Genomic DNA, 13,407 nt, shown 5'->3' with positions numbered 1-13,407 from the left:
TTCGTTGGACAAACGAAGAAGAGCCCTGTAACGTTCCACAGTTTTCGCCTTTCCTTTGTTGAAACCATCGGAAGCATCAGATCCGTAAACCTCCTTTATGGGACGCTTCATCATCTTCTTTGACCCTTCCATTGAAACTTGATGAATGAGAAAAGAATAAACACAGAAGAAATGAAAGTCAGTAAAAGAGAGATCTGATATCTTCCCTTGTATATATAGAACGAAAAGTAACCCTTCGATTACTATAAAATGGTTTAGAAAGCAACCTTTCGATTATTGAACGGTTACTGAGATAAATGATGTCTGTTTTAGAAAGGAACCGTTAAAAAAAAAATCTGATTCCAAGGGGAATCGAACCCAGGTCGAGACAAGTGTATAAGTTTCGAAAGATAGGTGGTTTAGCCGCTAGGCCGAGGAGAATCATCTGGTAGATTTTTCCACATAAACTTATTTAACCGTACAAATTGTGATTAGCAAAATTTGGAGAAAAAAAAATAAAAATATACACATCTCCAGGATTCGAACCTGAAATGTCTGGGAGGAAAGGCGGAATAAGGTATACCACTAGACCAAGTGTGTTTCAATCGTTAGGTGAAGTAAGTAACAGAATATATTTCTTTTATCTGTATTCAACTATAATTTTTAAAAAAAAATCTGATTCCAAGAGGTATCGAAACTAGGTCGGGACAAGTGTTTCAGATTTGGAAAGATAGGTGGTGTAGCCACTAGGCTGAGGTGAATCATCTGATATAAGTGTCCACATAGATGAATTTAACCGCAAACGTTATATTATAAACTTTGGAAAGAAACTCTGAGTTTCAGGATGGGATTCCAGAATAGTTGAATATTACTGTGTTTCTTTCTAGCAAAGAAATTTGAACTAAAATTGAAATGAGATCAAAAGATAAGATTGTATAGTACAAAAAATAAGGAAATTTCAAATTGTGATTTAGAGTTTTGGAGAGTAATACATTAAAACCTAGGTTGTATATTACAAAAATCAAATTTTCCATCAGCTTTGATAATATCTTCAAGCAACTCGATGTCGTTTGGAAGAGACTCTTCGATTCCTGAGATATATGCTTGAACAAAAAAAAAAAAATCAACCATTACTCGTAGGAGAGTCGAACCCGGGTCGAACAAATGTTTCGGTATCATAGGTTTGGTGGTTTAGCCGCTAGGCTAAGGAGAATCATCTGTTAGTTGCTTCCACATAATTGAATTTAGCCATATAATTTATAGTATAATACATTGGAAAGATCTTTGATAGTTCAGGATGGGCTTCCAGAGTATGCATGAATAATATACATGAATATTAGTGTGCTTCTTTCTTAAACTAGAAAAAAATGAAATGAGATCAAAACTAAGGATTAATATCTACATATTTGGAAAATTTGATAATGTGATTTGCAAATTTTGGAGGAAAAAAAATATATATATACACATCTACTAGGATTCGAACCTGGAGATGACTAGGAGGAAAGAGGGAATTAAGGTGTAGTAGCCACTATGCCAAGTTGATTTCAGTCATTACATGTTGTAAGTAAAGTAATATATTTCTTTTATTTTTATTCAACTTAAATTTTTTTAAAATAGTATGGGCATCGAACCCGGGTCGAGTCAAGCATTACAATTTCGACAGATAAGTGTTTTAGCCGCTAGACCGAGGAGAATCATCTGTTACACTTTTCCACATAAATATTCTAAACATAAAATGTTGTATTATAAACCTTGGAAAGGAACTCGGGATTTCTGGATGGGATTCCAGAATAGTTGAATATTACTGTGTTTTTTTCTAGCAAAGAAGTTTAAACTAAGAATTGAAATGAGATCAAAAGATAATGTTGTATATTACAAAATTTGGAAGAAATCATACTTATTCGGGATAGGGTTCCAAAAGAAAAAATGTATATGGTCTGGTGCATATCATGTAACCATCAAATAGCCAACATCCAAATAATAATCAATAAAAATGTAGAACTTCATCCTATAGGCCTCTCGCATGTGCTCTTGTTGTGCCCTCCTGTGCCACATCTGCTGCACTTGTGGGACTGAGATTTAGATCCAGGAACCCCAAACTCGCCAACGGATCTCTTTCTCTTTGTAGGAGGGCGTCCACTTTTCTTTTTGGTAGCTGGAGGTGGGCAAGACAGTTCATCAATATTCTCTGGATAGGTGGACGTTGACAACTCTCCACCAGGATGTATGCTTTCAGCATAAGCTTTAGCCCACGTTTCTGTCAAGTGAGAAGCATCAACAAAAAGGTTTTCATCTCTCTTGATATGCTTAGCAGCAGCGATGGCATGGATGCAGGGGATCTTGTCAATGTCGAAAACATTACATGTGCAATGCCGCTTCTCCAAGTCAACAACAAACTTCATTGTTTCATTCTTCACCTCAAACTCGCTTCGATCAACTTGATACACATTCAACAACATTGCGGCCCCTAACCTAGATACCAATTTCTGCACAACTTTTGGAGTAACCAGGTGCTTATGTTTCGCAGCCGCTTCGCGTCGCTCAAAAAACCAAGTGGTCATCGTCAATCTGATAGTTTCAAGGAGAGAGATAATGGGCAACTCACGAGGCATCCTCAACATAGAATTGAGAGACTCTGCAATGTTGGTAGTCATGATATTATACCTGTTCGCAGGCGCATAGCTTCGTGCCCACTTCCTAAAATCAGAATCTTCCAGATACTTAGCCAATTCAGGACATTTATCCTTTATGTCCTTGAAGATTAACCAGAACTCGTGACACGTATAGGCATCAGCAGCGCTTTCCACCAGAGGTAGCAACCCAGTCTTCGCATATGTAGGAGTGATGTTGCGGAGCAGATGGATCCTGCAAATTCCATGGTGAGATAAGGGATATACATCCTCCAACGCTGAAGAAATGGAGTTAGCCCTGTCTGATACAAAAACAAGATCCGAAGCGTCCGGGATCTTCTGGCTCAAACCTCTAAAGAACCATTTCCAAGAGGCGCCATTTTCTGCGTCAACCACTGCAAAGGCGAGAGGATATAGATGATAATTCCCATCTTGAGCACAAGCTGCCAATAAAGTCCCATTGAATTTTCCCTTCAGAAATGTACCATCTACTGCAATAACTCTCCTCATCAATGAGAATCCCCTTATCGAAGGACCAAAAGCCACAAATGCATACTTGAACTTTCCTGCAGCATCCACATGTTGATAAGTCAAGGAACCAGGGTTTGTTTCTGTGATTTTATACAACCACCTAGACAAATTGTAATAGCTGTCTTCAGGAGTCCCTCTAACCAAAATCTGAGCTTCTTCTCTCACTCTCCAAGCTTGTTTGTAATTGATGTGAACACCATGCAGCATCCTGACCTGTTCAATGATCTGTTTCGGTTTGAGACCTTCCTTTTTTTCTCCATAATTGCTGCAAATCAAAGAACCCAACAACTTTGCAGATGCTTGTCTGTGGTTGGCTTTCCTGTGTGTTGTATCGCATGTATGCTCATGAACATACTTTTTAACAACGAAAAAATCTGAAAGAGGTAGCTTGATAGCACGCATCCTCCACGTGCAATTTTCATCAACACAACTCAAAAGCACTCTTGACTTGTTAGAAGAGACAGTCTTGTACTCAAACTTCCACTCTAAAGCCCATTTCTTCATCCTCAACATCAACTCTCTCTTTGTCTTAAAATAGCTATTCACCTTAATATCGCCAGCTCCTCTCGTGGTTGGTGAAAGTCCAATATGGACAGGGCTAAAATCCGGAAGAGCATTCAGAGGAACTGTAGAAACACCTTCATATAGAAGACTCTGCAAAAGTCGAGTAGTTCTGTAAGGCATAATACTTGATTATGAAGCATATCATGCAAACACAAACAGAAAAAGGGAATTAGGGACAATGTACCTGTTTTTCTCTCTGCACAGTAGAAAGAATCATTGGATTGGCATTCAATGGAACAGGAGAAGCAAATGTATCAAAAGCTTGAGTGTTACAGCTAGCTGGATCAGTACTAACCTGCAAAAGTCCAATATGGACAGGACTAAAATCCGGAAGAGCATTCAGAGGAACTGTAGAAACACCTTCATATAGAAGACTCTGCAAAAGTCAAGTAGTTCTGTAAGGCATAATACTTGATTATGAAGCATATCATGCAAACACAAACAGAAAAAGGGAATTAGGGACAATGTACCTGTTTTTCTCTCTGCACAGTAGAAAGAATCATTGGATTGGCATTCAATGGAACAGGAGAAGCAAATGTATCAGAAGCTTGAGTGTTACAGCTAGCTGGATCAGTACTAACCTGCAAAAGTCGAGTAGTTCTGTAAGGCATAATACTTGATTATGAAGCATATCATGCAAACACAAACAGAAAAAGGGAATTAGGGACAATGTACCTGTTTTTCTCTCTGCACAGTAGAAAGAATCACTGGATTGGCATTCAATGGAACAGTAGAAGCAAATGTATCAGAAGCTTGAGTGTTACAGCTAGCTGGATCAGTACTAACCTGCAAAAGTCGAGTAGTTCTGTAAGGTATAATACTTGATTAGGAAGCATATCCTGAAAAGTATAAGGAAGAAAAAAAATCATACAAACCTTAACACACAAACAACAGGTTCCATCAAATGCTCTAGTCTTGGAAATGAAAGTTCTGAGCTGACGAGTATTACCTATCGAGAGTGGGGGGAAACTTTCAATAATACATTTCATATCCAATGAAATACCATAACTCAAACTGATTTCTTCCTCTTTAACACTAAAATCTTCAGAGACAATCTTCATCAAATCTTCATACAGTAGATCTTCTTCTATGGAAATGATTGATGCATTCCTCTTCAAATCAACAAGAAACTCCCACTGGAGATATTCTTTTGAGATCCATTGTCCACAGATGCACAAAACTTCCATTGTTCTACAAAATCAACTTCAATTCATCAACAAATGAATAATGTAAAACAAAAACTAGATAATGTATAACAAAATGAAATGATTCAAACCTTAATCAAATCAGACACACGAGAGAGAGAATGAGATGAATAGACGTAGAAACGACAGATCAATTGAGAAACGACGACGACGACGACGACGATAAATAAACGGAGAGACGACGAAGACGGATCAACGGAGAGGCGAAGACGACGACGGAGAGACGACGACGATGACGACGACGGAGAAACGACGACGATGACGACGACGGAGAGACGACGACGATGACGACGATGGAGAGACGACGACGATGACGACGAGGGAGAGACGACGACGACGAAAGACAGCGATGAGGAGAAGAAGAAGCGATGAAACGAGGACGGCGACAATTGATTTCAAATTTTTCTTTTTAATTACTTAAAGAAGAGGGCATAAGGGTAAATTACCCCTTTAGTGAAACATATTTTTGTGATTTCTGATCCTGAGTGCTAGTTTGGGGAGGAAAACTTTGTTTGGTGTTCTTTGTGTCATTTTCTCTTTTTTAAATTTATTAAACGATTTTTTAATTTATTTAACTATTTTCTTTTTTTTTAATTAAAAGGTCCCAAAGTCGATAAACAACACGGTCTGGACGGAGTTGTGTGCGCATTGGGATAAGGAAGAGACGAAAGAAACTTCTTCCACCAACTCCACCAACCGCAGGAGCGACCGTAAAGGGAAGGGCGTCTTCAAGCATAACTTGGGTGCTCAATCTATTGCCTCTCTGGGAGATCGCATGGTAAGTTCAGTCGCTTTTTCTTCAATTATTTAAATTTTGAAATTTTATTTTTTTGTGCATTTCTTCTAATTTCTAATGTTTCTTTAATTTATGTTTTTTTCAAGGCGGAAGAAAATGATGGCGAGCCGGTTGATGATCTCGCCCTAATGAAGAGGGCGTATACCAACAAGAAGACCGGCCAGATTGATGACGGTCTTGTGAGTGAAGTGGTCACCCTGGTCCAAACTCAGGTGCAGGACGAAGTGTCTCAGCTTCAAACCGAGGATGACGCTTCGACGGCTTCGACCAACTTGTCCCGGTTTCGAATCAACGAAATCGTTGAATCCGTAAGTTCTTTTTTTTAAAGTTTAATTCATTTATTTATTGATTTAAATTTGGCTATTTTCTATTTCAGTCGGTTCCAAAGAAGAATGGACGTTTGGTCGGTTTGGGTCGTCGCACCCGGTCGGTTCCTCCTTCTTCTGCACAACCGCCCTTTGTTGATCCAGAAGTACTTACGGCTCAGTTGAAGGACAAGGATGATCGCATATCTTTGTTGGAGACCCAGATGGCGGCTCAACAGGCGGGCTATGAGGCACAGAGGAGGTTGAACCAGCAAATGATGGAGATTATGCAAAGGATGTACCCGAACGAGGTGTTCCCGAACGTGCCAGACCCGTAGTTTTTTTTTTCTAAAACTCGGAATGTTTTATTTTTATTTGTACAACTTTGAATATTAACTAATATGATTTCAATTTTAATTTTAATTTTATATTTTCGAATTTAAATTTCAAAAATTTTATTTTTTTAAAAAAAATTAATTTTTCTAAAATTCCGAGGAAATGAACCCTCGGAATATACCGAGGGACTAGTTCCTCGGAATTTTCCGAGGGTTCAAATTCCGAGGAAATAAACCCTCGGAATATACCGAGGGACATGTTCCTCGGAATATACCGAGGGACCCTTGTTCCTCGGAATTTTCCGAGGGTTCATTTCCTCGGAATTTTCATCGGAAAATTCCGAGGAACATTTTGTCGGAACTTCCGAGGTAAATTCCGAGGACGTTCTCCCTCGGTATATTCCGAGGAGATTTCCGACGAACTGGTGGTCCTCGGAGTTTCCTCGGAAATTTGTTTCCTCGGAATTCCGTCGGAAAATTCCGAGGGATTTCCGAGGGAAATGGAATTTCCGAGGAGTTATTTCCGAGGACTTGTTTTGTCGGTATGTCGTCGGAATAACGTTATTCCGACGACATACCGACGATTTTTTCTCTCAGTATGTCGCTGTTTTCTTGTAGTGTAATAGCAAATAGAAGAGCAATTTTTTTAATTTTTTTAACGTCTGATTAATTATATTCTTATAACAATGAGAAATGTTACATAGATAATTCTATAGCCGATAATTCTACCACCTTATGAGAATACATGTTTAACTGTGCCACTCCGAACCGTCTTATGATATACATGTTCGATGGTACGCTATGTACCATAACGAAGATTTTTTGTAACTATTTTCTTTATAATATACATAATTAGCATTTTCTGAGATTTGAACCCCTGACTTCCTGGTGTATAAACATTAATGAATCTTTAGTCAAACCACATGATTAAGGAGCTTATACTTTTTAATAGATTTTATATAGTTTTTTTTTTTGACAAACCGCTTTTAGTATATTTTAGTTAGTTTGAATAGTTTTTACTGACTTTTTAAATATTTTAGAATGTTTTGTGTATTTTTAGTTTCTTTTGTAGTGTATTAAGATATTGGTTAAATCTATATCTGAACCAAATTCGAAAAGAATCGAACTGAATCCTATCTAAATTCTCTTAAAATACTTTAGGGGCATGAACATCTAACTTAATTAAACAATAGCCTCTTCTTCTTTTATGTGGGATTCTATGTTTTTCATCAGGTTGCTTGATTTTTCTGTCACATTAGAGTAACACTTAGCTCGTTTGTTAATAGTATATAGCAAGTATCTATTTGCAAGATCTTTCAAGTGATTGGGATAGTTTAGATTCAAACATGAAGGTTTGAGCCTCTTCGCCGTGTTGTGGTGGTGGTTTCTTTGAATGTTTGCAACCAGGGTCGGCTGAGTATACAAGGCTATACCAATTTCTTTTTTTGAAAATTTTATGTTCAAATTACATATATAATAGTACATTAAAATAAATATAGTGTAATAAGATAATTTAACTTCTTACAAAGTTTAAATAAAAATAAATGTAATTTTTTATTTTAATTTTTTTTTAAAAAATTTAATAATTATAAGGTCCAAAAAAATTTTTGCTATAAAAGTTTAATAAGTAAAAGGTAGCTCGTTTGTTAAATAGTAGTATATAGTAAGTATCTATGTGTAAGATCTGTCAAGTGATTGGGATAGTTTAGTTTCAAACATGAAGATTTGAGCTTCTTTGCCGTGTTGTAGTGGTGGTTTCTTTGAATTTAGTGCGACCGTTCCTGACCATAACAATTTTATTTATTAAAAAAAATTATGTTCAAATTACATATATAATAGTACATTAAAATAAATATAGTGTAATAAAAATATAACTATGTAAAAATAATTTAACTTCTTACAAAGTTTAAATAAAAAAATAAATGTAATTTTTTATTTTAATTAAAAAATAATAATAGTTATAAGGTCCAAAAATAATTTGCTAAAGTTTAATAAGTCGGGTCCAAATTCTTTTTTTGCCCTAGGGCCCATCATCGTATTGAGCCGGGCCCTGTTTGCAACTAACCATCTTGGGCTTATTTACACCGATGTTACAAGTTGAACTCCGTTCATTACTCCGGTTGATAAGCAGAAGGTTTCTAGTTTCTACAAATGGAGTCGGGAACGAGCTTAGCCTGATGATTAAGCTCAAGGTCTCAATCATACAAATCAATGGACGAACAGAAGACACGTGCTTGATGGGAGCTTATCCTCATCCTGTTGTTGTCTACTGTTCTTGGGTTTTATTATATTAAAAATTTGTATTTCATTTTGCTTTTATTTCTCGTCTTCCTTCGTAATCTGGCTCTTTAGTGGCCCAAACTATGAATCTTTATATATAAAGTTGGTTTTTTCCCTTCTTATGACATGTGGAAGGGGAGTTTGTTGACATGTGTCCTCATGTTTTTTTTTTGTATTTAAATTCTTTTTCTTTTAGATTATTGCAATTTTCTCCATCAATTTCTAATTGTGTATTATCTAATCCTTCTCATACTTATTGGTCTCTAAAATTCAAGAAATAAATAAAATAATCTTTATATATAAAGTTGGTTTTTTTCCTTCTTATGACATGTGGAAGGGGGGTTTGTTGACATGTGTCCTCATGTTTTTTTTTGTATTTAAATTCTTTTTCTTTTAAATTATTGCAATTTTCTCCATCAATTTCTAATTGTGTATTATCTAATCCTTCTCACACTTATTGGTCTCTAAAATTCAAGAAATAAATAAAATAATATAAATATATTTTAAATATTTAATTTATTCACACCTAAAAATAGCAAGACTTTTCATCATTTTATTATTTTTACTAATTTTTATTATTTCATTTACAAATTATATTTATTTCAATATTAGTATCATAAGATAATCAAATTAAGAATAAGAAACTAGACAACCAACACATAAACTAAAAAAGCAGGACAAAGGAAGAATAATAATCGAAAGGCCAAAGCCACCAAAAAGCAGGAAAATATATGCCTAAAACACCGGAATCACAATCAGTAGCTAAAAAGAAAGAAACACCTCACAGACTAAAAAAGAACATACAATACGGCATGCAACTGAAAAAACACAAAGCTCTGGATAGAAGGGACCAAAGCTCCAAGAGACTAACTCCGCACACCTATACCAAGGAAAACACGGAAAGAAAAGAAGCAACTTGAGAGAGGGAGAATGGAAGACAACCACCAAAAAATCAGAGACTAAACTTGAGACCAGAAATAACCTTCCAAGCCCACATAGCATACACGAACGAAAACATTATCCAAATCTCGACTGGCAAACATGGTGAAAGGGAGAGCCACCAGAGATGCGATGAAAGCTGCAAAGAGATGCAAGAATAGAGAGGGAAAGGGAGACGGAGCGAAATCAGAAAACTATGGAGCCGTCCTCGAGCTATATATGAAAGAGAGCATAGAAGTCAGAACACCAAAAACTGGATCTTGAAAACCAAAACGAGCAGAGACTATTGACGGTAAGCCAACGACGAGGAATACAAAATCAAAGGCGAATAAACTCTGACCCAACCAAGGAGATGCAGTTCCTAACATCAGCTGAAATCTAAGGAAGAAGAGGAGCAATCAATATTGACTGGAACAGCCTACAATGCCGTGGGAAGCAACCGAACAACTGAAAACTCATAAATCCGTTCTGCAACAAATACCATATAATCTCATAGGTGAAGAAGGCAAGAAGAACAAGAGAAAAATGTGAGTCTTTTTCCGGTGATGGTGAGAAGCACCGCACACCAGATTTGTAACGAAATACATAGACGGTGAGGACTCAAGTTTAAAATATGGGGAGAGGGCAAAAATCATCTTAAAAATTATAATTTTCAAAAGTATGAAAAAAATATAATACAATTTTGACGATGAAACCGTTAATCTTAGAATCAACAAATGCGTAGATGCAAAGTTATTGAAATTCAATATTAGTTTACGTTAGAGGCTCATTTGACTACTAACAAGTACTATATACACAACAACACATTATTAAAAAAAAAACAAACGCAAAATATATTAACTTATCACCTACTACATAACAAACTAAAAACATCAATTAATGATCTTAACAAATAAAAACGATAACATAATTACATTATCCAAAAAAAATCATGTTCTTAGCAATAATAAAACAATATTCCGCGGACACCCCCAAGTATAATATAAAGTCGACAAAAAAAAAACTACTGAACTTGCACTTTTTCAGAAATTTGTTGAATATAAAATGAATTAAATACCAACTTCGGTTCCGCTTTTATTCATTTTGTCTTTCTTTTTTTAACACTAATTATATTGATCATGAAGAAATACTGGGGTGGAATGCAGATGTGAAATACAAGGCCGGCGGTAATAACCACGGAAACTAGATCGACGAAACCACAGTTTCCCGGTAAAGAAGTTCTAACATAGGGAGACAAAGAAAATTACAGATCCATAAACTAAAGGATGAAACCTTCTAAAGCTGATAAACATTTAAAACCAACAAAAGAAATAACAACTCAAAACCAGTAAACGATTACGATCATGCGTCCATCTTCACTAAAAACCAAGATGATAAAGGTTCCGTTTTTGTTCATTTTATCTAAAACCCATATTTATCCAAAATTATATAAAATAAACCAAACTGAACATTGTCTATATATATACTTCAAAACTGCCATCCAAAAATTTATATGATATCTTAGTTGTTGATCATATCAAGTGCGTCTTAGATACAATCCTTTTGAGAATCACAAGCGTGCAAATATGACCATCGGATCGAGAGATCCTTAAAATTGTTTCTAATACATGCGAAAGATTTCATATATATATATATATATATTAGATGTTTCACAAAAGATAAAAGCTTTATAACATACTATATATTTAGGGATTCTTCTCTTCCACCTCCCTGCCAAGAGCGATGTCCATCTTCATCTTGTTCATCTCTTTCTTTGCTTTTTCAACTTCTTCTTTCGTTGGTTTGTTCCTCTCACCGTCTACAAATTAACAGACAAAAAACATTACAAAATTAAGAACAAGAACTAAAAATGCATAAAAGAAATTAACCAAAAAACAGTAAACCTGTCTTCTTCACTTGGGTACGTAGGGCTAGGGTTAGCACTCTTCTTCGCTTCCACAGAGCTCATCATGTTAGTATTCATCTTGAGTTGTAATAAGAGAATTGGGAAAAATGGAAGTTATTTTATAGGCAAACTCACCACCTGTGAAATGAAAAATTTGTAGGTCCCCCTTACTTGGCAAAGCTAATTGTTACAGTTTTTGTAAAATCCCTCTACTAAATATCTAATACAGTATATCATAAATTTATGATAATTATAACTCTATTATATTTGTATTTCCTACATTTTTGTAAATTATAGCTAAAATATAACTAGAGTTTCCAAGGTTTCTAAGTTTTTTTATAAGCAGTTTCTGAGGTCTGCTGATTTATAGAGATATTATTGATACTTATATCAATAAAAAGTTATTTGGTAAATACTTTATTGATGTCTAGGGCACGTCCAGCTCATCACATACACTTTACAAGGTCAAACAGATAGCTCTATTTAAAATTCGACGGCACGTCCAGCTCATCCCCCCGCTGCCCCAGCTTCTTATTAAAATGCTTGTGGTGGCCTCCTGGGTCCTGGCGCCCTTCGTCTCACATTTGTTCTCTTATTTGTGAGTGAGAAAAAGAGCATAAAGGTCAAAATAAATTATACTTAAATAACACATTAAAGAGATGTTTACATGTAATACTGCAACCACCAATCCCTTCATTATTTCTCTGCAAAGTATAATCGGTACTAGACCCCATATGTAATTATAACCGTACAGATATGATTAGGACATGAAATAGTGACAGTTTTTTCTCTTCTTTTTTCTTGATGTCGTCAAACTAAATAAGGGAATAAGCCGAGTTTTTAAATTGAATCTGGGTTTATTTTTATCGAATTTAAAGTTTTCAGTCATGTACAAATATTAAAGTTGTAATACGGTTTTGTGTCAGTTTTACTCAACTCCAAATCAGTTTGATTTCAATTCTTTTAATAAGATTCAGCAAAAAAAAAATTCAATATCACTCGATTATGTTTTTATTCATTTACCTAAAATCCATCAAAAATTTATTTGAAACCGTGCAACATCACCAAAAATAAATCTAAACATTGTCTAGACTTTGATTTGACAAAAGATCCATAAAATATATTAGCTATTGATTATTTTTTTGCTTAAAGCTATTGATCATTATATTGACTATTGAGTTCCTCTTCAAAATGAATTCTTTTGAGAAAGTTCAAAAAAAAAAATTATTTTGAGAATCAGGGTTTATTCATAATTTGGTTGGTGTAAATTCTGTGATAAATAGGATCAGGGTTGATTCATAGTTAAAGATCGGACGACTATTTTTTGTTTACGAAGCCTAATACATAGTATATTAATGATAACCGCATTTATTTGTATATTTTGTTTTTCTTATTAGTAGGGGTTATTGGTTGTTGTATTTTAATTGATTTGAAAATCTAAACTAAATCTAGTGTTATTGGTTCTATGATTTTCAAATATGCATTAAAATAATGTGTTATTGGTTTAATGATTCATAAATTATGTATCAAATCAAGTGTTATTCAATCGTACGAATTTACTAATATATTTGATTTTATAATGGATTTGAATGGATTTGTTTGGATTTTTTAGTTAGAAATACAAAAGACTCAAATCCGAAGGAAAACCTCTGGATTTGCATATTTTACTTGGATTTATAAATATTATATGGATTTCTAAATTAATCAACATATATAAACCAATAATGCTTAAAGTATAAATTAATTGACCTTTGTAACGTTTTGATGTAGTTTTGGTTTCGATGTGGTGGCCCACTGCCTAGTGGGCCTTGTGGTCCAACATTTTTCTTGAAATTTTTCTTTTTTGGGACATTTATTTTCCAAAAAAAAACAATAACGGACCAGAAAAAAAAAAGCAGAAAAGACTACAGACGAAAAAAAAATTGTGATCACAAAACTAATCATTTTCAGAAAACCCT

General features: G+C 34.9%; 1 protein-coding gene across 1 annotated transcript; it reads right to left on the bottom strand.

The window, feature by feature from the left end:
- Positions 1–1,982: 1,982 nt before the first annotated feature.
- Positions 1,983–3,824, bottom strand: LOC125591946. The gene has a single exon (XM_048766879.1). The coding sequence runs from the start codon at positions 3,822–3,824 to the stop codon at positions 1,983–1,985; it is 1,842 nt and encodes a 613-aa protein (XP_048622836.1).
- Between the last annotated feature and the right edge of the window lie 9,583 nt (positions 3,825–13,407).

The sequence above is a fragment of the Brassica napus genome, chromosome C8, assembly GCF_020379485.1.
Source record: "Brassica napus cultivar Da-Ae chromosome C8, Da-Ae, whole genome shotgun sequence".
NCBI lineage: Eukaryota > Viridiplantae > Streptophyta > Magnoliopsida > Brassicales > Brassicaceae > Brassica > Brassica napus.
The sequence above is the reverse complement of the archived record's forward strand: the minus strand, read 5'-3'. Positions and strand labels throughout refer to the sequence as shown.

Coding starts and splice junctions, on each gene's coding strand:
- LOC125591946 (XM_048766879.1), bottom strand. CDS start 3,824: ATGCCTTACAGAACTACTCGACTTTTGCAGAGTCTTCTATATGAAGGT.